At 40.6% G+C, this 26,605-nt stretch overlaps 1 protein-coding gene across 38 annotated transcripts in view; it reads left to right on the top strand.

The window, feature by feature from the left end:
- Positions 1-26,562, top strand: part of PPFIBP1 (PPFIA binding protein 1) — a 110,992-nt gene extending 84,430 nt beyond the window's left edge. For 25 of the 38 annotated variants that reach the window (XM_083812792.1, XM_083812793.1, XM_083812823.1 and 22 more), the window contains 18 exons: positions 2,238-2,395; positions 3,354-3,484; positions 4,664-4,717; positions 5,841-5,901; positions 7,001-7,030; positions 8,223-8,394; positions 9,881-9,913; positions 12,075-12,216; positions 12,661-12,789; positions 13,580-13,730; positions 14,981-15,092; positions 15,256-15,344; positions 19,548-19,670; positions 20,922-21,047; positions 21,899-22,087; positions 22,644-22,823; positions 23,181-23,246; positions 23,879-26,562. In XM_083812792.1, the coding sequence (XP_083668918.1) occupies positions 2,238-2,395; positions 3,354-3,484; positions 4,664-4,717; positions 5,841-5,901; positions 7,001-7,030; positions 8,223-8,394; positions 9,881-9,913; positions 12,075-12,216; positions 12,661-12,789; positions 13,580-13,730; positions 14,981-15,092; positions 15,256-15,344; positions 19,548-19,670; positions 20,922-21,047; positions 21,899-22,087; positions 22,644-22,823; positions 23,181-23,246; positions 23,879-23,965 (2,033 nt within the window). In that variant the 3' untranslated portion in view covers positions 23,966-26,562. The remainder of the gene's footprint in view (positions 1-2,237; positions 2,396-3,353; positions 3,485-4,663; positions 4,718-5,840; positions 5,902-7,000; positions 7,031-8,222; positions 8,395-9,880; positions 9,914-12,074; positions 12,217-12,660; positions 12,790-13,579; positions 13,731-14,980; positions 15,093-15,255; positions 15,345-19,547; positions 19,671-20,921; positions 21,048-21,898; positions 22,088-22,643; positions 22,824-23,180; positions 23,247-23,878) is intronic. The other 13 variants (XM_083812812.1, XM_083812811.1, XM_083812810.1 and 10 more) reach the window with 3 other exon arrangements.
- Positions 26,563-26,605: the final 43 nt, after the last annotated feature.

Raw genomic sequence — 26,605 nt, 5'->3', positions numbered from 1 at the left:
TCCTTGAGGATGCATGTTCCTTCCAGCCGAACAAGCACTGCCACAGCAGCTGCACACACTAATAGCAATGCCCAAGAGCTGCAAAAATACCTGTAGCAAAGTGGACATGCTGCCAACACTGTGTTGCAATGGCACACAATGTCTTCGGCATGTAATGAAACCCCCACAAACCACCATATGCAGCAGCTGTGGAATAGTTCTTCCTTACTGCGCTGGGGGGCAAGCTGGCTTTTCCTCATCTCTACTACTAACCTCTTCTCTCTTTGTCTCCCTGTCCACCTTCCCACACCCCTCAGATAATGAGCATAACCATGTGGCTGAAATGGTTGTTATATTACATACTTACATATTGTAGCATGTGATGTTATGTTTCATACACTTAAAGGCTGGTGGAGCATTCCAGATCCAGGAACTTCTGATTCCCAAAGGTGATAAATGTTGAGGGTGGTAGTCATCAGTTTAATGTAACTACACTGAGTACCCTCTTTCCCCTTTCTCCCTTAAAAGAAAAGCAAAACAAGCACATGGAGAGCATTACCCTGAAATGGTTCTGGGTTTTCAGATGAAAACACCCAAATGTTGGAAAACAAGCACTCTCTTTACAGTTACAATCCAGGTCTATTTGCATTATAGCTCCTATAGGATGATTTTTTTTCCCCCCACATCATACTGCTCTTCCACTACTCAAGTCACATTTTGTAGGTCGTCATCCTCTGAAAGACCTGTCTTCAACAAATTTTGGACATTAGCGTTCTACTAATGTATGTACACATAATATATGCACAACTTTAAAAGTCTGTGTGCTGTGATGTTGTATTGCTACGTTCTGGAAACCCCTTTTGTGTGCAAGTCCTTTGAAGGCCAGGGAAGGCCAACACAGCCTTTCACAGGCCTTGAACTGTCCCAGGTGTGTTGCCTTCTTTAGGGCAGATTGTGGGTTTTTTTGTTTGTTTTTTTTTTTTTTCTCCCCAGCTTCTCTCAGCTTAGTGTCAGGAAACATAAACCGAAACTGGAACTGGCATGCTTTGAAGCATTCTGGGCTCAGCTTGGCCACAGGTGCCACAGGGAAGCCTTTTTGCTACCTCCTTGTTAGTAAGTGGCTTCCTCTCCCCTTGTTGTAAGGCAACAGCGATCAGACAGTTCTCCCTGTCTGTGGGCATCGATTTTGGTATGTAAGAGCCTTCCTCAAAACCAGCACTCAGGAGCACTAAGGACACAACTTGAATGTCTTCATTTTGCCAAAGCTAGGGTCACACAGAATCCGTGAGGGAAGAGGAAAGAGGGTCATGAGTGCAAAGCAACATGCTTAATGTCGTGGAAGAGGAGGAACATTTTTAAAATAGGGATTGCTTTTTCATGGAGTGCCATTCCTTCAAAGAGAGGAAGAGGCTAAAACAGACATAGAGTCTCTGGGAACTGTGCTGTATGGTTGATTCATAGAGCAACAGACAGGCAGTGAAAAATGAGCAAGAAAGATCTTTCATGTAAACAGACTTTGGCTTATATTTGCATCAGGTCTTTTGCAACAAGTGCTAGGCTTCTGCTTGCTTTTTAGAAAGCATCAGTTTCCTTGAACATTCCGCTATTGGGGTCAGTACTCCGGTGTTAGTGACAAGTGTGGAAATACAGGTCTGTAGTGAGGCAGTTCAGGAGCAGCAAGTCACTCAGTGGACGCAGAGGATGTCAGATGCCGATGCAGGCTACCGAGTTAACTAAATGAAACACTCAGTTTGTGGCAGCCTGCAAACATAAAGCAGTCACTTAAAAGCTGGTGTTAAGCTCTTGTGCATCTGGACTACATTTTTCCTATGGGTAACTTAAAGACACCACAGAGACAGGTTGTTTTCGTCATATCAAGTCTCAGGCAAACTTTGACCCATCCCCCTAGTCTTTCCCTAGTGAATATGGGAAATGAAGTATTTAGTATGAAATCCCAGGACATGAGACAGGAAATAACTGCTTTGGTTTGTTGAGCTTTTTGAAACTGATCCCACTAAATGCTTTTACAAGGGGCTGGACTTTTGCTGTCAGATGCGTGTTTCCCTTCTGCTTCAACCCTGCCACGCTGTGGCAGTTGAATTAGGAAGCAGCATGTGGTACTTTCTCCTAAAAATACATAATTCAAGCCTCTTCCAATAGCCCATAAATGAGGATACTAGCTGTGCCTTGCATAGGAACAAGAGTTATCATGTATCCAGAAGTCAAACCAACAAACTTCCCATCTTCTCTCCCTGCAGGCAAGGAAAGTGACAGTGAAGACTTCTTGAATTCAGGATCAGTTTCTACAGTTTTATTGGACACACCAAATCTGACTGACCCAGAGAAAAGTCCATCCCCAACTCCTGTAACAGGATCTCCAATCCACAATGAGTTTAACATGAATATTCATGAAGAGGTATCTTTTTCTTCCTTTTTAAATTCCTTTACTCCTTGAAAACATTGCCTGTGCTGGATTCATGTTAGAGACACCAAAACTCAAGATTCTGAAAAGATTTTTTCTAGGTCTCACAGTTTTAGTAATTTTCCCTAACCTTTTGGACAAGGTGGATTTCTTGTGAAACCTGCTGAGGAGTTTCGTTGGAATCCAGTTGAATTTATTTTCCTTAATCAGGTGGGATCATGAAATAGCAAATAGCTGTATTCGTCATGATAATGGGTCTTAACTATTTTTCATATCAAACATGTCTATTTTTGGAGCTACATTTCATTTGTAAGGAACTGGAAGTAAACATGCTGGGACTCATTTAATATACCCTGTCATATTTAAAAGGATGCAATCATCATTACATGATTAGTAATAATGTAATAATTGTAATCATCATTACATAATTGCATTCAGTGAAATAACTAGGTTATGGTCCAATCTCTGGTTTTTTACAATCACATTTTTCAGTAATAAAACTACAGATATCTTCTCTTAAAGCTCTGAGTCAAAGAAGGGATTTGATAGACATAACTAAACAGCATGAACACACCCTGAAGAAAACTAAATTAAATTAAATATTCAGCAGCTTCTTGGTATTCTCTGAGTGGCCTGAGGACAGGAGTGAACCTGAAAAGTTAACTACTCTTCTTGGAGACTGTGGTAGAGAGAGATTTAGCTGGCAGCCTCTGGTGGCTTTTAAGGTTTTTGTCTACGCTATAGCTTATCAGTGCAGCAATTCATGCTTTATCTTCCAGTGACATTTTTCAAGTAGTAAACCACCACTGTCCTATAAAAGAAATAAATATATATATATGTTTTAAATTTTAATTTGGAGCCTTCTTTTCATAGTTTATCTATTACATTTACCGTTTATGACTGCTTAATTTGAGCTCATTTCAGTGTAAGAGATATTCTTCATTCTTTTTAGAATTCCTTACAGATCCACACAAGTGTTTTACAGATTTCAATCCCATCTTTTTCATCAACGTCCAAGAGCTCAGAAATTGTTGCAGAGAAAGTGAAAACGCAGCCTAGGTCAGATCCTGCAAGTGATTTGAGGTATTATTATTTTCATGTATTTTTCAATTGTAAATCCAGTATTCTGTGATGTTTAATGAAAGTAATAATCTGCCAATGACCATACCGTCAAGTTATTAAGTTTGTTAAATGAGGCGAACATTCACTTGTCTAGCTATCACAAACTAATCATGTATTTGTAAATTGTGTTGATTAAATATTTTTCAGTAAGTAAGCATTGATTTGGTGGTTGTTGCTTGTAGCAGTACTCATACTCTATATCAGTTGCATCACAAGAAATGAACAGGAGAGAAAAACTGACCTAATGTAATTAAGGACACCGAATTTTTATTTTTATCTAGTTTTACATCACCTAGGTCTGGCTGAGATAGTGTTGGCTGTGCTAGCAAATGTGTTCCTGATGATTTGCATTCAGGCATTTTCCACAGTTGCTAAAGATTGGTGTAAGGCACCACACAAACTGCCACAAAAGGGCTGTCCAACGCTGACCTTGAGCTGTTAACAGAGCCTCAAAAGGAAACCACAAGAAGTGTTTCAAGAGATCAGAGAAGGAGATATCCTTGGTGCCATCCTTTGATGTGTTGAAATGCAGATATTTCTTCAGTTGTTCTTATGAGAACTGTGCCTGAGATTTTCCAATGGCAGACTAAGCACGTAGATGCAGAAACTCAGAGAAGCCAGAGCAGGGAGTGCATGGCTGCACCCTGGGGCTGTGGCTGAGCTGTGGCTCCTGTGCCCCAGACTGCAGCCTCCTGGGTGAGAACCTCATGCAGCTCTAGCCATTGCTGCAGGGATTTATATCCTGCCTCTTAAAAACAAAACAAACAAACAACAACAACAAAAAAGCAAAGCACCAACTAACAACAAAACTCCAAGCACTGTGGGTAAGTCACAGGGAGCCAGTCATCTCTGCTACTTCGTGTTGCAATGCTACGCTATGCGTGCTGTAACCTCTGCTGCAGTATTGTAGTATTGTAGTTAACTTACAGTATGGGTTTTCTTTCCTGGGGCACTTGAGCTCACCTTTGTCTTTTAGAAGACTTATCAACTGTAGAGGAGAATATTTGGCATGTGCTAGTGTGGTAACAGCTGAAGTGAAAGTAAATTATAGCAGGCTGAGGTTTTAGGATTTCTATATTAGCAAGGTGTTTGCATGGAAAACTCAAATACATTTTTTTTTCATATCCTTCATTTCTACAGTGAAGGAAGATCAACTGGTTCCTCCCCAGGAACTCAGCTGTGTGACAGTCCAGTGTAAGTATCAAAAATATTTGGGAAACATATGTGGCTTTTGACTCAAAACCGCTAACCAATCCCTCCATATTTTACAGACACATGCAAATATGCCAAGTAATTCTAGCCAAGATGTAATGGTGGTGGTTTTCTGCTCATGGCCATTATTTTCCAATGCTTTATCTGTGCACATGTGCTAACAATTTCTTTTATATTATGAAGCATCTCTAATTGAGTCATAGACCGTTGATAGACATTGAAATTTACAGTTTTCTGTAGTACAAGTGCCTCTGATTTGCTTTTGTTCTTTTGATAGTGAGGAAAAGGTACTCAGCTGACTACAATGAAAACATAATTTTAACCTGTCACGTAACCTTATTCCCCAGGAAAATCAGTGGGACTGTTTATGAGCTCAAGGTTGAGTCAAAGCAATTTGTTAGCAATGTGCCCAAGTCAGTCAACAGGGCTTGTTTGGTCCATTGCATAAGGCTTAACGTCTGTTTTTATTTTGAGTGATTTAGTGCCATGAGACTATTCCCAAAGCCAAATTCTACTGCCCTTATGCTGGTATAAAGATAGGTAACATTGTAAAATGTGGTGAAGTTACTCTTTTAACTGTATGTAGGGAAGACTTAAATGGTAACTTTCTTTTCAGACTTAAGCACTCCAGCATAGGTCTCACCAGAACAGGGAGATACCTGGTCTGAAATGGAAAATAAACTGTAGATAAAATACTAAAACATGATTGGCTTACTGTGCTTGGCTTCTGTAAGGATTAAATTAGTCAGAAGCCTCTTGCTAATAATACTGTTTTTCATAGCTTCTGTTTATGTCACTTTTGCCTGTGTAACTTCTGATTGTACCTCTGAAAATAAAACTTTAAATAAGAAGCCAAAAATATCTAAGGTAGGCATCATGTCACTGCAGCATTAGCATCAGTAATTATCATGTGGAGGTTCTTAGAATATCTCCTCAAACTGTGTGGGCTCTGATCAGTGTGTTGATTGCGTTAATTCAAAATGTCTTTGTTTTTGAGTATATCTCATCACGTATTGTAATGCTTTTCTAAAGCCAACTCCTGAGAGTGTATTTATCTTAGGAAATTTAATGCCAATTACTGAGCTTGTTCTTCATGTTGTTTCAGAACTTCTTCACTGCAGAAGTCTAGCAGTCTGAGCAGTTTGAAGAAGGAGACATATGAAGCGGTTGGTTTGAGCTCTTACTTCTGTCTTTCCCTTTGAAATGGGGATGATGTCTCTGTTATGGCACTGACCCTGTGGATGCCTTGTTTTCTTACTGTAAGAAATGCTGGGTCAGAGCAACGCTCCTCATATCATGTGTTACCAGTGGTCTCAGACATGTGACATCTTCTAGACGTTATTAAAGGAGAAAATCTGTCTTTGCAAATGTAGTTTTTTGTTTGTTTGTTTTTTCTGCTTGAGGTGTTTACCTGAAAATCTCATGCTGTGTTTTTCTTCAAGTAATGAGTGGTAGTGTGTTGGTTTTTTTAAAACTTGAGATGATATGCTTTTCTGATTTAAAACACAAAGAAAATGTGCTACCACTTCCTTCATGTTTAAGGCTAATAATTTTGGAAGGCCGTGTAATTAGTGCATTCTAAAATACAGTCTGGGATGGCTCTGTGTTTTAGGTGGTTGGGAACAAAATATTGAGCCATTGTGTTTCTGGTGATAGCTTCTGTTTAGGCCACTTTAGAAGAGACAAAACAGCTAGTCTCTGTCATCAAATCAAGGTAATTCCTATGGGTTTTTTTGACAGCCTAAACTGTTAAAAGCTCCTAAATTCTCTGATAGCCAAGCTAACCAGGAGCTGTGCTTTACAGCTTAAGAAGGATGTTGACAGTACTGAAAATACGACCAGAACTTGATGATGAAAGCTAGAAATTATGGGTTGGAGGCTGGGAGGTTGGTTGGTTTGGACGGGCAAGGAGTAGAGGCTGTGGATGTTTTATCTACTTGGCTTCTACCCTGTCTGATTTCTGCTTTGGGTCCTGTCACCCAGCTGTGCTCGATAGTGCCTTACAGGCTGCTTGTGGCTGATTGTGTACACAGCTAATCCCTTACAAAGTAAACTGAAGCAACCGTACTTTCATGTCAGCTCACTGACCTCAAAAAAAGCAAGAATTAGTCTGTGTGAAATACAGCTCCAAAGAGATATCTTTTGGGAATAAAAAAGTGCAGAGAAGGGTATTTCAGTCAGTTCAACTCAGGGTGACTGTAATGAATTCGATACTGACTATAAACTGTGACTTCTAAAATGTGTTTCTTAATCTTTCCCAAACAGGACAGAGACCCTGCACAGAAGCCAACAGAGGTAATGTGTGTGTATGCTCCTGTGTGAACACAGAGAAATGTGGACAGCAAGTAGTAGGTGGTGAAAGGCTCAAACTTGTAAAATTGCAGCATGCAGTTCCAAAGGGAGAATAGCAAACCTGCAAACAAGATAGCAAGGAGGATATGATGATTGCCACAACCGCTTTGTATCTCACACATTCTTGTCCTCTCACATGTGGATTATCTTTCAGTCTGGTAGAGCACAAGGTTGCCATCTAAGCTAATGTTTCCCGCACATAATTCTACTACTCAATAATTAGCAAAGCTAACCATTAACTATTACACTGACTATAATTACCTTTGATTAGTGTCTCTAAAAACCCTTGGGTTTCCAAATTGTTTTCTGTAACAGCTGTGTTCTTAAAGAGACTGTCATTACAGAACAGTTACACCATGGTCTACCCTACTGTGTCAGTAGTTTGCATGCAACAGTTGCTGCCTGTAGGAAGATCTGAGTAGAGAGAACACCTATATCAGACACTGCTTTTAGCCTGAATGTGGTATCCATTCAGCAAAAGCCAAAGGAATGTGTTTGTATTGTGAATGAGTTTGTTTCTGCCTTTTAAAGAAACAGTGAAACAGGGAAAAAGGTTAAAACTACTACTTCAAATTGGTGAACTGATGTTTCTGATTTTCTGTCCTGTCATTTTTACTCGTTGCTTGGTGCTTACTTTCCTCTCAACTTGGTCAGTGAACATAATCAATTAATTAATTTGTTCTAAAATTGCAGAGCAGTGACAAGATGAAAGGGGCTGTGTGGCACTTGGCAGAGAACTGATTTAGTGTGGGGGTTTTGTCTCCCTCTTTGCTTCCCATTGCCCCTGCAGCTACCAATGGGGGAGACAGAAACCCTGGAAAGCTGGAAAAGTTCAAAGCCTTCCAGGACTGTATTTTTATCTTTTTCATACCTGTAAGCCTTACTTGCAAAAACTGAGAAACATCTTCAAGACAACACATTATTCTTAGAAGCTAGTGATAGTAATCCTGGGTCCTGAACATACTCAAATGAAGATCTTGTCTGTGTTCTCCTTTATGGCTTTTGCCTTGTTTTCTTGTAGTAACAAATGGGAAGGAATGACTCTTCAGGTTATCTGTCAGCAGTCACTTTGTATCTTTCTCAAAACGTTTTTTGCATTTCCCCCTGATACTGACTGTTTCCCTACCTTAAGCAGGTTAAACCTCCAATGGAAGGTAATAATTTTGCAACCCTCCCTCCAAAATCTCCTTCTCATGGTGTCACAGGAGATGAGGATAGTTTTGGTACCCGTAAAGCCAGATCTTCATTTGGACGAGGCTTTTTCAAGATAAAAAATAACAAGAGGACTGCAAGTGCCCCAAATCTGGGTAGGTATTGTGCACCTGCACTCAGATTCTGTGCATTTTGAACCAAGGTCTTAATAACAGAGAACTAAAGGTTTATTTTTCTGGGTGCTGTAACAGTCCTAAGAAGCAGGAAAGCCAGCCTTGGTCTCACTGTGACTTGGTGGTACTGTTCTCAGTAGAATGATCGGAAAAAAGCAACAGACAGAGAAAACCTCTCTGATGTAATGAAGTTAGTTGATCTGTCTCAACCTCTGCTATGATATCTCCCCTGAGACTTTGTAATGGATTGCTGCAGTTCTGAAATGCTGGCTGTCTGGTAGTAGTTCACACATGAGATTTGTGGGTGTTCTTTTTTTCCATGGTCCCATCCTCAGTTTATCTTTCATAAGATTTTCAGATGTACAGAAATGAGGCAGCTACATTCAGTCTTCCTCTTTATTTTATGTGTATTTAAGTAGCCTTGCAAAAGAGATTGTGACAACGAGAACAGCATTGACAAGTTATTCAAGCTCATTTTGAGTTCTAGACCTGTGATGGAAGGTTTTTTGTTTTGGTTTTGTCATTTGATGACATTCACACGATGAAGAAATAAAATATTTTGCTTAATGCAGAAGTTGCTGTTATCAGCAGCTGAAATCCTACTTGCATTAGCTGCTCTGCTACAGTAGTATTTACACTGCTCCAGTTCAAGCATCAAGTGAGTCTGTGCATCAGATCTACTGCCATTTATCTAAAATTTTTTGATTTCTATTGCACAAAATGTAGGACTTTAGCTCTGCCTTTCAGAAGCATAAAAGGGGATAGCTTCTTCTGTCTTGAGCAGAAGAGTCTCCTGCTTTTACTTACCGATGATAATTCTACATCATTTTTTAAAAGAAGTAACTTGCTCACACTGTAATTATGCATTGCACATTATTTACCTATGTCACATGGCATGGAAACTTACTAGCTTACTTGGAATAGATATACAGTCTATTATGAGGGTTAGACTTTGCTTTGATTTATTTTGTGTGTGCTTTTGTGTAATCATCTGTTTCATCCTGAAATTAATTTGTCTAACGAGATGGAGTTCTTGTGGCTGTCATAAAGGACTGGAAGGTGGGCCATCTACAGCATGGTTCTGTGGATTTGAATGAGTTACCTATGTTATCCAGATTTCAGTGCTTCCATCTGTAAAACTGTTGTCCAGATACTTGTCACCCCACAGGAGCCTGTGTGAGTCACATAGCAGGTGACCTGCCTGCACTGAAGTGACTGAGGTGCTGTTTTACCCTTTCCACCAAAGATCTGCATTTCTTTTTCTGTGAGAGGGGGATTAGCAGTGAATTGGTAATCCTAATCTCTCTGTGAATTCAATGTTGTGTGTGGTGCATGTGTCTATTGTACCTCCCTCCTTTTGTCTTGTATTTTGCTGATGTAAGTTTTGAAATGTGTTTTACCTTGTCCCTCTGCGTGTTCTCTCCCCTTGTGCTGCGTGTGGTTATGTGCGTTGTTTGGATATCTGAAGATCGCAGTCGAAGTGCAAGTGCACCTACTTTAGGTATAGTAATACTGCATGTCTGCCTGTACCAGCGCTGCGCTGCGACTGCTGCTAACAGCTGGTTATGGCCACATACTTTTAAAGCAAAAGCTAGACATGAGAGCTCTGCATCAAAACTTTTGTGCATTGCTAAAAGGAGTTTCCATGTAACATCTGCCCTCTGCTATAAGTCAGCTGCGCCATTTCTTGATAGCTGCTACTAATGAGAGAGATTGCGGGTTACTTTGCAGAGACCTTTGCCAAAGCTTTGAGCACAGAGTTACCTACAGACCAAGGCAGCAACTGAGAATCAGCAACATATAAACAAGTGGGGCACCTTTGTGCTGGTGTCCCTCTTGGACACCCCTGTACAAACTTGAAGGGTGGCGAAGCAGGGTTGGAGTGTATTTACTTCTCAGGCATTCATTTAGGGGAGCTCTGAGGGGAAGGGTATGTAAGTTCTCTTCTGAGAAGTAGTTATATTTATTATGTAGTAAATGAATGAGAAGTAATTGGGGCAGATTGGGATGGAGCTGTTTATGTAGTAAAACCTGGTCTTGTGATGTGAGCATTCCCTGGGTGATTCTGGCAAGGGCAGGGAGGACCTGCAGGGTCTGACATTAGCAAGTAGAGCTGTGTCAGCTGGGGTGGCAGCACAGCCATCGCGTGTCACCCGTGCTGACAAAGAGAGACGAGTGCTCTTGGCCCTCTTGGTTTCCCATACAGCCCCATAAATGTCATCTCCTCTTAGAGATTGTGTCAGTGGAGCAAGGCACAAGGAGCAAATGCTGCAATACCCACAAATCTCTGCTTCTAATGCATCTAGCCTTGTCCTGGTACTCTCTCTTCAGAATTATGTTTAAATGTGTTTTTTTTCTAAGCTAGCACTTGTTCTTCTGCGAGTAAAGCAAAAATCACTAATGCAAAAGCCTGGTTTGACACTACTGCTGTCTCTCACTGGCAGAATTCCCATATTCAGTAGTGGTCAAACCGAAGTACGACGAAATCATCTTTTATGTGACCTTGTCGCTTCACTATGAGGTTTCACTTGTAAATCATTGAAGGAAAATGGGGCATGTTCAAATGTAGTCTAGCTGAAACATCTAAAATTTTGCTCAGTAGAAAGATAAGCTGAGACCACGTGTCCCAGCAGTATGTGATCTAGCTGGATCCATGCAGCTTGTTTTCTCCTGGAAGTCTGAGAGTCCATGTCAAAAACAAACAATGGTCATCTAATTACACACCCGTGTGAAAATATGGTAAAAGTGGCTGCAGGCCTGACTGTCCGCCTGCTGTAGGCTGCCTTGCCACAGCTGCTTCATCCGAGCAGGCTTGTGCTGTCACTGTTCCTCAGCAAGCAGCATAAGCTCCACATGGTGACTTTATTCAGCTATATAGCACTTTGCTGCCACATCTCTGCTTATGTAGCCTAATAGATACTGCAGTTTTGTGTAGTTTTCTTTTTAAATGGTCTTTAAGTAGTTTTGTTCTTTGTTAGCTTAGCTTTTACTAAACAGTCTTGTAACAACTTCACTTGTGAGGTTTGTTGTCAAAGAAAACAACAGCTATAGATCAAACTTTTCACGTTAATCAGAGTGCTCTGTGCTTCTCTCCAAAGAGAAGATCCAGTTCAGACAGAGCCTAGACTTCACGGTATTTCTCTACAGAGGAACGAAATGCTCCAGAACTTGCATGGGGGAAGCCCTCTTTCCACCAATGAGGTGAAAGGGCCCTCCCACTCCTGGGGTGTAGGAGGAATTGTTTGTTGCTGGAATTTTCTGAGTGGGGAACTTAGGAGATACTGCTGATCTTTAGGAAAGATGCCCACAGGGTAATCATTTCTTTTTTTGTGCTCTGGGGACTCCTGCTATGGCACTGATTTGTTCCTGGGCTTCTGTGAAAGGACACTCCCTGAGAAAGAGTGTACTTGGGATTTAATTCATTGATTAATTCACCAAATGTTTGTTGCCTACTCAACCAGCAAGGACATTGCCTTGGAGTGTTTCAGTAAGTCCCATGAATGAGGAACACATTTTGTTTCTCCTGGATTTTTCCCATCCTTTTTGCCCCATTTTCTCAACAAGGGGGCTCAATAATTTTAGAAAGAGTTGTTCCAGAGTTCAGGAGTGTGTTTGTACAGTGCTGTGGAAGTAAGTTTTGATGGAGCTTTGTTTTCTAATAGCTGAAACAGAAAAAGGATCTGCAGATCACTTGGACCTGGCTGGCTTGCCCCCTCGACCAAAAGAAACAGATAGTTTACAGATGACTCCACCTTCTCCAGATTCCAAGAAAAAGGCCAGAGGAATCAAGAAGTTTTTTGGAAAGTAAGTAAAAAATGCGAAATGACCATTCTGCAGAGCTGGATTTTGCAAACGGTTTTGCAAGGGTTCCAGCTGAGCACTGGGGCTGCCCGAGCTGATGCCTTTGGGAGGAAGAAGCTGGTGGGCTTAGCAGGGGCACTGCTTTGTCTTCCATCTTCTTGTATGCATTTTCTCTCAAATCTGTCTCAGATTCTCATCTTCCCTTTTTCCCTCTCCAACCAGTGGCCCTGTGGTCTGTTCAAGGCAGGCTGCGGGCACGGTTGGTGTGACCGTCACAAGAGCAGGAGCCAGCATGGCATTTAAGGGTTTTTTGGGCTACTGGTGGTTTGGTGGTGGGTGGAGGAAGGGCTACAAACCCCATGGGAAATCTTGTGTGTGTTGGTTGTGCTAGTAGAACCATGCTTTTTCCTTGGTCAAATGTGAATATGCTTCCTTCCATTAATCTAGACTTAAAAGAAGTCAGTCTACCACTTTCAACCTAGATGATGTGTCTGAGACTGAGTTCAAAAGAGGAGGGACAAGAGCAACTGCAGGGCCACGACTGGGCTGGTCTCGAGACCTGGGGCAGTCTCACAAGTAAGATGAGTGGTGAAAAGTGTGCTGATGCTTGTCTTCCTGGCAGCTCCAGTAGAGCACAGGGTCAAAAGGAGAAGCACAATGTCAAAAGGATACATCCCCTCTCCTGGCGAGCAGAAACAGGCAGATGCATGCTATTTCCTCCTTTGAGAGGTGGTCTTGGCAAGGTTGAGGCTGGTTGGGTGGTGGGTGTCCAGGAGTGGGATGCTGCTGCTGAGTGAAGCTTTTCATGCCTGTGACTTTGCAGGAGTGCATCTGTAAGGATGCACAAAATGGAACATGAGCCCTCGTGTGGCCGTGACAGATATTCCTCCAGTATGTTTCCTGCTGCATTTCTAGGGATTAAAGCCAAAAGTGAAATATTATGGTTTTTTTTCAGAGTTCTAGCCACCCTAGGCAGCAAAGGTGATTGTGCTAGTAGCATTAATAGATTATGTTTATTGCAATGGTGACAGGAGATCAGTAGCAATTAGCACTTTATGGTGCTAACAATTCTGACACACTATTATATGACAACATTATATTTATGCTATATTATATTAATTATATGCTAACAATTCTGACACACTATATATATATATATGAGACACACTATTCCAAGGCTCACGTAGCAGCTGATCATGATGCACGTTCTCCCCTGGAGATTGCCCCAGCTCCCACCAAATACCCATGAGTGAATGGCTCAGTTGTTTTTATTATTGTTGTTGTTTTTGTTATTATTTTAAGTATGAAAGCAGGAGATTGAGGCGTGGGATTATCAGTCTCTTTTTTTTTGTAAAATCTTCTAAAGTGAGCTGGACATGCCATTTGCCAAGTGGACAAAGGAGCAGGTATGCAACTGGCTCCAGGACCAAGGACTAGGCTCTTATATAAGTAATGGCAGACAATGGATATTGTCGGGGCAAACACTTCTTCAGGCTTCTCAGCAGGATTTGGAAAAGGTGAGAAGTACTAGAAACACTACTTTTAATTAAACTTACCAAAAAAAAAAGTATTTATATTCATGTAAATTATGTCTGCACTGTGAAGTGCATCCAGTCAAAATAAAAATGTAAAAAAAAAAGTTTGTTTTCTTTTTAAATATCATCTGCAACAATGCAAAATCTGGTTCTTTGTAAGTGACATTTAGTAGAAATGTAATGTTCTGTAATGAAACTCTTAATTAGAAGTTTGTGAATTAACTTCACTAGACATGGACACCTGAATTGGCTGTGCTGCTTTTTAAAAACATGCACACAAGACTGCTTCATTATCAAACAGGTTTGAAACAGGTTCATTAACATTTATTTATGGCACAGTTATTTTATGCCTGTGTGAAAAAGGTGTAAAAAGCTGCTGCTTTGGTATGGATGTATTTTCTGCCCATTTTACACAGAGGCATACACCCTGTTACACACAGGGTGACCATTTTCTTTGTCTTAAGTTATGGAATTGTTTATATCTTGTTTCCTGAAACTAGAAGCAGAAAAAAGTTGGTTTAGTTTACACTTTGAATCCACAATGTTTGCTAATGTTTGAATTTCCAACTTCTAAGAATTACTGCCCTCAGGAAATAGTAACCCTGGGGAAGGGGGGTTGTTTCAATTAGACAGTAAGCTAATTCAAAGTTGTAGCTATACTACAACTGGAGTACAAGAAGTGTGATGTGGACATAGTGGTTTGCAGTACTCAGAGGTAATATGAACTAGTGAGCGCTAGTAAAAGTGTACATGGGATTAAATAAATCTTCAATGGCTGCACTTACACCTCTAGACTGGGGAAGTTCTTGTGCATTTGGAAGCATTAATAAATTTCAATAATTCCTGGGACCTTTATATGCTTTTAACTAACTCATTTAACCTTACCTGCCTAAGTGGGAGGGAAGGAAGTAAAAACATCAAGTATTTTTTTGAATATTAACATGTTTTAAATTGTTTGTTTTAAGCTGGTATGATAATACTATGACTGATATTTTCATATAGTTCTAAAGAACCTATATCCCTTAATCCACTCCAGTGAGCTGGCATTTCCATAGTTCCAAGCATGTGCTGAGATGGTGTTGGTATTCAGCCATGGGAAATATACCTGCCAAGTCACCATCAAGTGCTGTTTACACTGTGACTTTCTGAAAACATATTCAATTCTTACGTAGCAGAGGGAGAAATAAAATACAGTATTGTCACAAGCTTTGCTGCTTTCCTTACTTTCACAGGAGCTTGGGATAAAGCACCCATTGCATCGGAAGAAGCTTCAGCTTGCTCTGCAGGCGCTTGGGTCTGAAGAAGAAAACAATCATGGAAAACTGGATTACCACTGGGTTACCAGTAAGATTTTATTGCATGCTGAAGCAGCAACTTTTTGTAGGGGTTCCTAATCATGGCAAATTTAAGGCTCAAAGAGTGATAATAGCACTAACTGGTGTTACAGACATGGTTGGTATTAATCGAGGAGAGCTTTGCCACACTAATGTGGTTGTCTCTGTCTTAGGGTGGCTGGATGACATTGGCCTCCCCCAATATAAGACCCAGTTCGATGAAGGAAAGGTGGATGGCCGAATGCTCCATTACATGAGTGTGGTGAGTAAATGTTTCTTCTTTTCATGACATCTTTGCCATGTTCTTAGTTCTTCCTCACTTCAAAGCACACTGGCATACCTCCAGACAGCTCACTGAAGACCAGGTGAGGCTGGAGAGACCTGCTTTCAACCTGCCATCATTGTGACTGCATAGATATTAAATTCACTTTAACACTTAAACCTCTTTCCCTCAGCCCTCCCGCAGGAGTTTGCACCAGCCAAATCCTTGCTGTCCCCATAAGCACCCCATTTATGGGGCACTGGAGGGCATCTGTGGCTGGTTGGGCAGCTCTGGCAACACAGACATCTGTTCTCAAATCCCTCTGGGGAGAGCAGGACCAGATAGACATCTTACAGGGTCTGGTGTCCGTGAGGAGTCAGGTCATGGCAGTCTGGCTTGTAGCTTCCTAGAGCAGAAAGTTGACACATCTGGAGGCCAGCAGACCATCTGCACATTCCTCTGGGCCTTTGTTCAAAATTTTAAAGAGAAACTTAGAAGTACTATGAGGTCACCATCTGCACATTTGAGTTTTGCCCCAGATGACAAGATCTGTTGAAAGGAAGCTAAAGTTGGAGCTTACACTTGCTCTTGCAGTATTGCAGAGGCTACACATATACTCATGTTGTGTACCAAAAGCAGAGCTCATTTGAACACCTATGCATCTCATATGTCTCATGAGATGTCAGTATTTTCAAAGCTGTTGAACAGTTCAGAAATTGGGCCTGCAAATTTTCTGCATAATTGCAGGGAGAAAGTTAAGAGGTGAGAGTGTCAGAAGCACTGCCAGTGCTAAAAAGATATTCTGGGATGCCATATTTGCACACGCTGTATCGCCGTGTTTAAAGGACTGCTTGAAACTGTAGTGGGTATCCTGTGTTAACGCTAATAGCTGCAACCTGTAGAAAACTGAAGCCCTGATAGTACAGCTCACCTGCAAGTATTTCCTATATTCTTTCCAGCTTTAAAGACACTATCTTAAAGTGAAAGAGCAAACATAGTAAGCAAGAGCCCAGACTCATACATGAGTAATGGGAGATCTTGCGCTTAATTGTCTGTGACATTGTCTGATGTGCTCAGGCAGCATGTGTAAGTACACAAAAGCATGCAGATTCTGTGGTCAGATTTCATGCAGCTGGGCTTTTGCTGTTCATGATGCTATTAATTAATAGAAGTAGGTGGCAGTTTTTCTTCTCTTCAATGAGCAAACATTAAGTCTATTTACATATTCATGTGGATGCTTAGGGTTAGAAAACCCAAGCAATTTTCTTTGAAGAGAATTGCAGTTTTAAGAGACAGCTTGTTTGAAAACAGGATACATTTAATAGCATTTGTATAATGTATTTCAAAATGTACAGCACTAATGTCAGCAACCCACTTTAGTGCCTGTCAGGTGAAGCCAACCTAGCAGGTTTCATTTGTCTAAAATGTCAGGTAAGATGACTTATAAGGCATTTGTTCTTCTCTGGAGAAGTAAATGCAAACTGAGCATAGCCAGTATTATTCCCTTCTTTGTAACAAAGAAGTCAGTTGCAGTGGTGTTCTCTCATGAGTTGTGCTATGAACAGAGTAGAAGTTATCATTCTGTGCCATGTTTGCATGTATTTTTTACAGCTCTCACATTAGCTCAGCTACCTGACATGATTTTGCTGTCAAGTGCTTTTCAGTCAGATACTCAAGTACTTGCTGCTTGCATAAGGTGTTTTGGTGTTTGCTTCCTTTAGTTTTTGAGTTTGGACTTTAATATAAAAGTAGGAGGGAGTTTCTTTCTTCTGCTTGTTAAATCATGGAGATCTGATGCCAGCAGGTTCTGCTGAGGTTGATCTTGTGTTGGGAGACTTTATCACTCTATTGACTAGATGAGCATTGAATGCTGATAGGATACAGCATAGGTGGTAAAGGAACTTCTGTTATTCAACAGTCTTTTTTTCTCTTAAAGTAGAAAAGTAATAGGTGGACAGAGGAGGGAAATGCAGCAGGGGCGTTGACTTTTAAATAGGTATTTTTCCTGTCAATTCCCTTTAATTTTAAATTGCTAGGAGTGTTTTAGAGTAGAACCAATAAATTTTTAGCAGATTGTGTAAATAATCAACTAAATACAGCTGTATGCAAAGTATGAAAAATACTGTTAAAAATCACATGAAGATTTACCCCGACTCAAACTAAAATAGCAAACTATGAAATAGAAACTCTAATCTTAAATTCATCATAAGGTTAGCTGAAAACAATGAAATATTTGGGCAAGTGAAGAATCTAGTCATAGATTATTCTGACAAAATTATAAAATAGTCCAGTATTTGTAACACATGTAATACTAAAACATTTATGTCAGGGTTAACCCTGACATAAAGGTGCATAAATTAATTTGTCAGTCAACTTGTACTGGAAAAGAATCAGACTTTGAGACACTTAATGGCACAATAAGGATTAAATTATAATCAAAGAGCCTAACTTAGCAAGAATGCAAGTCTCACAGCATGTGACCCCTGTTGCAATGCAGGACAAGTTCTTTGTAGCCCTTCTCTGGTGCTGCAGTAGCTAGCTGAGGTTGAGCTGGGAAGTCTCTCCAGGCTGGTCATGTACTCCTTCATGAAACTTTTTCATGTCTTTCTGAGAGAGAAACTGATTATTTTGGTTTTGGTATGATAAATTTCTGGGGCTAGACATTGGAGTGAAAACAGAGGTAGGCAAAGAATGGCATCTTCTGCATTGCATAGATTGCAAACCCATCAGCAGGTCACACCAACAGTCTTTTCTAACCTGCAAGCCTCATGTAAACTTTTTGTCTCCTTGGCTGTTTTCACCATGTGTATCCTGTGAGTTAAGCCCTCTTGGTTGCCAAAACACTCTCTCTTCCCCTTCTCAGTGATTTGAAGTAGCCCTTAATATAAGAAGAAGAACAAGGGGTATAATGGAGCCAGAGCAAAACTGCTGCTTGCTGCTGTTGTCACAAAGGGGAAGGAAACATGCCTCTCCCAGCTCTTGACGTCTAAAAGCTACCTATTCAGCCAAAGGGTGCGCCTGGTGGCCAGTGCAGGGAGAGGGACACTGTGAGGCAGCGTCTCGTTCTTTGGCATGGTAGAAATTCTCACACGTCTCAGGAGATGTGTGACTCTTTCTATGAAAGAGTGGTGGGAACCTAAATAGCTGGTCTGTGTGAGCTCTAAAATGAATTTCTCTACAAGATTAATGTGTAAGTAAAAAAACATTGGGAGAATCAAGCTTTTGGAGAAAGAATCATCTGCTTTTGTTAGTATCACGTGTTGCAGAGAGGAGTGTGCCTGTGTCTTTGCGTGCTCTTACCCTGCGATGTGTGAGAAGTGGCTCATCCCATGCTGAAAATGATGTGGTGTAAATTCACAGCCAGGCTGCCTTGCGGTGCCATGTCAGGGAGGCAAAGCTCCAGGCCATCTGGGTGCCTGATGTTGCTCCCCTGGCATGTGCTGGGGTGCTGAACAGGGAGTTGGCACTCCTGGCCAACCTGCCCTCCTTTCCTCAAACTGCAGGAGGTGTCTGCACAAGGTAGGAGCTCCAGGGTAATGGTAAGTCAAGGTGAGCCTCTCAGCAGCCTGCATGTGGTCACCCTTTCCCTGCCTTCTGCCTTACTGTGGCTTCCTGCTGTAAGCCACTGAACGGCTCCTTCCACCACTTATGACTTGCATTTCTATAAGCATTCGCAGTTGCAGGAGACCAACCTGACATAACCTCATATTTTTATTTCCTCTTTTTTTTTTTTTTTTTTTTTCATTTTAACCATACAGAATGTCTCAAATAGTTTTCAGGGTAATTTATTGTTTTAAATTAAACTTCGAGCTGGATGTTTGTGATATTAAAACTTTGGTCAGGACTAAATGAAAATGCTGTCTGATTCTGATGCAGTGTGTTTAGAAAGCTGTCCTGTCTCTAATAGGATCACAGAGGAGGCATCATCTCACCCTTTCCCATCATCATCACTCCAGATTTCTTATACTAAGCTCCATACCGTATGTGAAGAACATCACGCAGGAGCTAGTATGGAGCAATATAGGAAGATTTTCTTCAGGGACAGATGGTTTGACATCCTGTGTCTCATTTATTAAAATTTTATCCCAGAATGTGTCAGATGTGACATTTTAAGCCAGAGTCCAAAGCAGTCTCCTACAGTTGGATGTTAGTTCCTCTAATAAGTGCATTTGTGTTTACTAACTCCCCCTTCCTCTTCGACAGGATGACTTGCTGTCCTTGAAGGTTGTCAGTGTCCTCCACCACCTCAGCATCAAAAGGGCCATCCAAGTTCTGAGAATAAATAACTTTGAGCCTAACTGTCTGCGCAGGAGGCCATCAGATGAGGTACTGCTTGAAGATGGAACTGTGAAGAAGAATCCTCTAGGTTTTTTCTGGGTGTTTGTGATTATTCCTTCTTTGCCCTCTTCTCCTTTATTCGCTGTCTCCTATTTCATTTTGTTTCATTTTTTGTTTCCTCTTTCTTATTTTGTTCCCAAGTTTCATGCCCTGCTGTAATTACCTGGAACACCACTTTTCTTTCTTCCGCGGGCCATTGCCCCAGAGTCATATCTCTTTGCCAAATTTCCCATTCCTCTTCCCTCTTCCTAGCTGACAACTGGCTCTCTTGCCTTTGATATGCTTTCAGTAACACAAGTCATCTTGAACTTAGTGCACAGTTACTGTGAGGCTTATGTAATTGTGAAGTCTATGGCCGTGTCAGAATTTCCTCTGTAAAAGAAATTTGGTACTCTTATCAGATGGGAAACTGCTATCAGTTTGTTTTGGAAGCAGTGTACACTGACTAGGGAAATGGCTGATGAACCAACCCAGAGTCTTGGGTTTAGATACATGATGCATATCTGCACCATGTGGAGATAGCTAGTTTTCAGCTCCACTGGTAGAAATTGCAACTATTCCTAGTACGCAGCAAGATATTCAAACGGCATGAAGTATGATACGGACCTGCCCACTCAATTCACAGACACAGCTCATGTTATTTGGCACAACTTCCTGTAAAAAGAGCAAGAAAGATGATCATTTCCCAGTAGGATAAACACACACTAAGCTGCTGTGATCAGTTCTAGGCTTAGATTATTAGAAAGATAAAACATTTCATGTTGTGAATGAACCACACTTGAAACTGACTTATTTCTAACCATACTGCGTTGCTGGAAGGCTTTAGACTCTTCTTGTTATGACTAGAAAAGCATCAGAAAGGTAGCTTCATATCAGTGTCCTCATCATCTAGAGTTGTCAGTATCTTAACTCTGAGTTGAAGAAGCAGCTTAAGGAACTCAGGAGAGCTCAGCATATTGTGAACCCTTTGCAATACAGAGGTAAAATATTTCTGATGAAATTTCAGTTTGTATCTGCTCTGAAATCTTGCAGTACTTGGGGAATGCGTGGGGTTTGGTCCAGACCCATCTCTGCTTTGACATTGCTGCAAGATAGTAACCCAAAAAGAGTGGAAGCTTTTTCTCAAGTGCAAGGTGGGCTTGTGTGCATTAAAGACAGGAGAGGTTTATTTCAGTAAAGGTTAGGCTGCGACAGCTATGTTGGGAAGTCTCCTTAACTGCCTGTTTCTCCTGTTCACAGAGTAATGTCACACCTTCTGAGGTCACCCAGTGGACCAATCATCGCGTGATGGAGTGGTTACGCTCTGTTGATCTGGCAGAGTATGCACCTAATCTGCGGGGGAGTGGTGTGCACGGGGGACTGATGGTAAGGTTTTAGGCAGGCTTACTCTGTTTTATAAAAAAAAAAAAAATTAGAGCTGAGAATTGCTAGAGCAAAGTTCTGATATCTTTGCAGCAGCCACACTTATTTTTTCTTCTGTTTCTGGTTAATAATAAGTTGCTGTCAAAATTCATTACCTTATAGTTTTAAAAACATGAATGTCTTGGGCAAAATTAGTTTGGAAAGCAATGAGTTTGTTTACCTGTATCCCCCTCACAATTTGATGGTGTTCTCCACCTTCCACCATCTTCCTTCCTAGACCCGAGTATGTTTTTCTTTTGTGAGCGGGGTTTGATTCTTTCATAAAATCTGTAATTTCAGTGTCAAACCAGCATTGCTTTTAGTTGCTCTACCATGAGATGCTCCAGGCTAGAGACTTATACTTGTAGAATTCTGTTGTGATTGAGAGGTATATCCTTTCTCCAGACGTTTTATGTCTGTTTATTTTCCATCATTCCTTTGACTGCATTTTCCAGCATTAAAGAGGATGGTGAATAAACGTTTTGTGATAGCTTCACCTATCACATGAGCTAAGGTTGGATTTATGTGTTCTTTTTTTCTTACCTGCCAGTTTGTTTCAATATAGCTCAAGAAAGCAAGTCTGGAGGTAGCATTTTATGAATCCTTTAACTATTAACTTTAACTTTATTAACTTTAACTATTAACTTTTAACTTTATCTCTTTTTGCTTCCTCTTTGTTGTATATTTTCTCTAAAATAAAAACAAAACTCAAAGCAACCTTAGGAGGTGACTAAGACAGGTGTGCCTCTTGATGTCCTTGAGACCTCATCAGACAGTATTGGCTTCAGCTGTATTCTCTGTGGTTTGGTTAAAAGGTTTTGGAGCCACGTTTCAATGTAGAAACCATGGCGCAATTGCTGAACATCCCACCAAACAAGACACTGCTGCGACGGCACTTGGCGACTCATTTCAACCTCCTCATTGGGCAGGATGCCCAGCAGAAGAAACGTGAAGCCATGGAGTCCCCAGACTATGTCCTCTTAACAGCAACTGCCAAAGTAAAGGTAGGCCACTTGTTCTGGGTCCATGTATGAGCTTCCAGGCAGACATTTAGATATCCAGTTTTACCTGTTCTTGGAGCACAGTTCAGTGAGGTCTGAGAAAAGGGGCTGGCTGCTAATGAAAAAAACACATTAAAATAGGACTCAGCAGTTCTGGGTTTGACTCTTGTGTCTACTGTGAGCACACCACATCTCAGCTCCTCATACATACAGACAAAAGGTAGCACTCTTGTGGGTTGTCCTTCTCTCTATACTATCAGATGTTTGGGATGTAGACTCTCTCTTACTGTTCATATGCTCTTGGTTTTATGTGATGGCATTCTTCTGTCATCTTGGATTCTTTAAATGTTGCTTTCCTAATAGTGTTAGAATGAGAGAACACATCTTGTTCTTTTGGATGCAGTTATCAGGAAATGCAGCTATTCAGAAAGTCATTGTTAGGAGAACAGTGGGGTCTTAACGCTTCATCATCTGCTTACATTGATTGAAACATCAAATGCAGAGAGATCTGTTAATTCTTTGCTTACTCTAATTTGTCAATTTTCTCTTCACTTGTAAGCCAAAGAAACTTGCCTTCAGCAATTTTGGAAGCCTGAGGAAGAAGAAGCAAGATGATGTGGAAGAGTATGTGTGTCCTATGGAACTGGGGAGGGCTTCTGGAAGTGGGTCAAAGAAGGGTTTTAAGCCTGGCCTGGATATCCGAGTGTATGATGACGACGATTTGGACAGACTGGAGCAGGTAAAACAGTTTAAAATCCTTGACTCTACTGTCATGGTTGGTGGAAAACCTCCTTTTCACAATGAAACCTTTCCTTTACTTTGGCCTGAGAAGGTCCTTACTTCTTACAGTCACACAGCACTACTAACAAACATAACAAACATGTCTCTCGGCACAGGAAGATACAAGCTGTGAATGCAATGCCTGTAAGACCCTCTCTTGCGTAGCTTGTGGCCCTGATGGGCCACACTCTTGCCTTGCTCTGACCAGGTTGGGTGTAATCAAGCATTTACATTGTCTGCCGTACTTAATTGCCATTCTATTGTGGCATACAGAGGATTTATTATTCATTCATTATTCATTATCTGTTTTTTGCAGATGGAAGATTCAGAAGGGACAGTGAGGCAAATAGGAGCATTTTCTGAAGGCATCAACAACTTGACAGTAAGGCGTAAAACTGGTGTCTGTAGAATAAAGTTCCTTTTTCTGTAAAATGGACCTAAGACCTTTGCCAGTCTCTAGTATTAAATAGCAGTGCTGAGTTATCTCCAAACACACTTAAATGCAAATTTTCATCACTGTTAGCGGCTCTGTCAAGCAGCTTAGTTTTGTATTTTTGGGGGCAATTGCTTTGCTAGATATCGGTGCTTTTAGTGAGAGAGAGTGTTTGGATGGGGTGAAATACCTCAGTCTCTGAGAACCTAAGTATGTAAAATAACTGTGCAAACTACAGATACAGTGAAGCCTCATCAGAAACAGGAGTCAGCCCAGCCCCAGTCTGCATTTCCCAAGCCATTTGTGCCAGCAGAAATGGGGCTGGGCCATGGGGTAAAAAAAAAAAAAAAAGAAAACCTCTGTTCCTCACAGTTTTTGTAGTTGAGTTATTTTTCAGTTGGCTCTGTCCCCTGAGCCAGGGGACCCCCGGAAATCAATGAGGGTGGCTCTGGAGGGGAAGAGTGATGCGGTGCCTTGCCTGTTAGTGTTGTTTGCTGCCAGACATGAGACCGGACTGTTCTCAGTGCTTGATATTAGTTGGGAGGGCCTGAACCTTGACTCTTCCCTCATTTCCTTTCTAGCACATGTTAAAAGAAGATGAAATGTTTAAAGACTTTGCAACTCGCTCTCCTAGCACCAGTATAACGGATGAGGACTCCAACGTGTGATGGTAACCACTAGGCACTGATGAAGGCTCAGCTCACTTTCCTATGTGCAAGAAACATCATTACACATGACAGGCAGCAAATCATGTACATTACATTGCTCTTGCTTCTGTTTGTTAGAAGTAATACTGGGAGGTGGTGAATTTAAAAAAAAAAAAAAAAAAGGTGCCTACTCTGAAGTTGCCATAAGAAACACCCAGACACTGGTGAATTGTAATTGTTTTTACTATATTTAATGTACAAACCGGTGGTATGTTTTAGAGTGTTGCATTTAAATTTACATGGTATCATAGTGCTCCTTTTGCTTATTCTTGTCCTGATATAATCCTTTATACTGTTTCGGAATAGATGTATTTTGTCCGTAGATGTTGACCAGCTTTCTCTAGGTTTTCAGTTGAAACAAGATGTTATTGCTATCTGTTTCAAAGGCATTTGTCCAGCACAAATACTAGTTCTGCCCTTCCCATGATATCCAATGTAGGATTTTAGTCATTCGTGCCCTCCTTGGTAGCTCTTAATTGTTGCTTTTATTTTTATACTGTTTTATAAAAAAAAAAAAAAAAAAGACAAAGAAAAAAGAATATATGAAGTACATGTAAAAGCAGAAATTTAAATTTTGTGAAATAGAGTGATGGAAAGCTTGAGGTGTGGGGGAAGGGGAGAGGTTTGTAAAAGATTATCCCAGTTTGCATACCAGCTGGTTACTGGAAAAGGCAGGCTGACCTTTGGAACTGTTTGATTTTTTTGCTTTTTACTAAGTGCACAGTATAATGATCTTCCATTTGGGATGAAACAATTATAAAGCATGTTTCTACTGGCAGTGACTCTTATGGAAACTGCAAATTTAGAAATGTCTTCTTCCGTGTTCCTAGCAGCAGTAATTATAGCATTCAAGAAGGTTATTAATGTTTCTGTGACTTAAAAATATTCTGGAGAGTTTTCCTTCAAGTTAAGAGTACTCCCTGCATATGGAAGGGATATTTCTGTGCTGTAACTAACATAAAGATGGTGTAGTTGCAAAAAAAAAAAAAAAAAAATTATATATAGAGATAAATGTATAGGAAATATATTATTTTGTAATATTAAAGCCAAGGTGGGAACTTCCCTCAAAAATACAGATATCAAACATGTTGCATATCATTTTACCTTCTTAAAATGTAACTCTTTTGCCTTGAAGATCATCAGATTTTAATAAGTTTAACTAGCCAGTAGAATTTTTTTGTCAGAATTTTTCTGTATTGCAAGATGTCCTAGCCAAAAGCCAAAAAAGTAACTGTTTATTACAGTGGTTGCTTGTATGGTGTTGAATGTTGCATGTGTTTTAGCACAATGGCATGAAACTTCTTTGCTTTGTAAAGGAAAAAAATCCAGTTAGAATTGCTCCTTGCAGTGCTGTTTGGCTTTTACAAGAGTTGTCACTTCCAGCAAAGGTGGTGATGAAACCATTTCTGACATGCTGCTTGTGTGGTATAATGGATTTTAGATTTCGGCTGATTTTGTGGGTATTTCTGAAACACCATTACAAAAGTTAGGAAGGGAAGGAAGATTCTTCCAGGGGCTTCCACAGAGCTCCTGTCAGATGCAGGCTAGACTGGAGGCATATTCTAGCACTATACTATTGTTACCTTATAACCTATTACAAGTCCTTTTTTTTTTTTTTTTGAAGGATGTGCAGTGAAGGCTATTTATGTGCAAAGATGAAAAATTTGATGCGGACCAGTTGTGTTGTATATGATATCAAGTGCTGCCATTCTCTCTTTAGTAACTGGAGCCAGGCAAACAATCCATAATTATTCATATTCAGTTTGTGCCACTTTCCATTTCTCTACAAACAGACTACAACACTGGTGCTTTATTCAAAATTCCTGACTAAGTAACATCCACAAATTCGCTGTCTGTTGTTTATTCCTCTGCTGTCTTGGGGGTGTTTGAGCTATTTTAATTAGGCAGAAATACCACATTCTGTAATGCCTGCTTCCAGCTTTCAGGTGCAAATACTCAGATGTGGATTCAGGGCTTGCCTTCTGTGAATAATTTGCAATATGGTTATTATTTACATGTAAGTTGGGCTCAAGACCCTGCTCTTACCAGTAGAGAAGCACTGGGAAGACATGGCACAGGCTTCTGAACAACAGTATTCCTCTAGATTCACTCTTTTAGCAGGCGCTGACTAGTGGACATAATGGCTGGATATTCACAGGAAAAAAAAGGGGCTAGTGACACAATATTATGTGCTGAAACAAGTATAAGCAAATACTCTCAAATTTCTTTTCAGTCCAGTGCTATTAACAAACATATCGGGAGCAGAAGATGATCATTTGTTTTTAAGTCCAGTGTAAGTAAAATTCTGCTCCGAACAACCCATTTCAGCATCTACTGGTTGGAAAATTGGTTGTCCCTTCAAAGCTGCCTATCATCTGAACCATAATTATTTTATGGGGGTCTAATATGAAAGCAAGGGATGAAGTCAGGAAATTTATGCGTGCATGTGCACAAAATTGATACCGTTGTGGTATTTTAATTTGTGCATTTTTGAAGAGGGCAACATTACTACTGTGTATTGCCATGTAAGATCCAATAAAATCTGTGGAAAATGCCAAGTGTTTGTGTTTATTTTAAATATGTATCCCTATTTTTTTTTAA

Source organism: Anser anser, assembly GCF_964211835.1.
Source record: "Anser anser genome assembly, chromosome: 1".
NCBI classification, from domain to species: domain Eukaryota; kingdom Metazoa; phylum Chordata; class Aves; order Anseriformes; family Anatidae; genus Anser; species Anser anser.
Note: the sequence above shows the minus strand (reverse complement) of the source record. Positions and strands in the feature narration are given on the sequence as shown.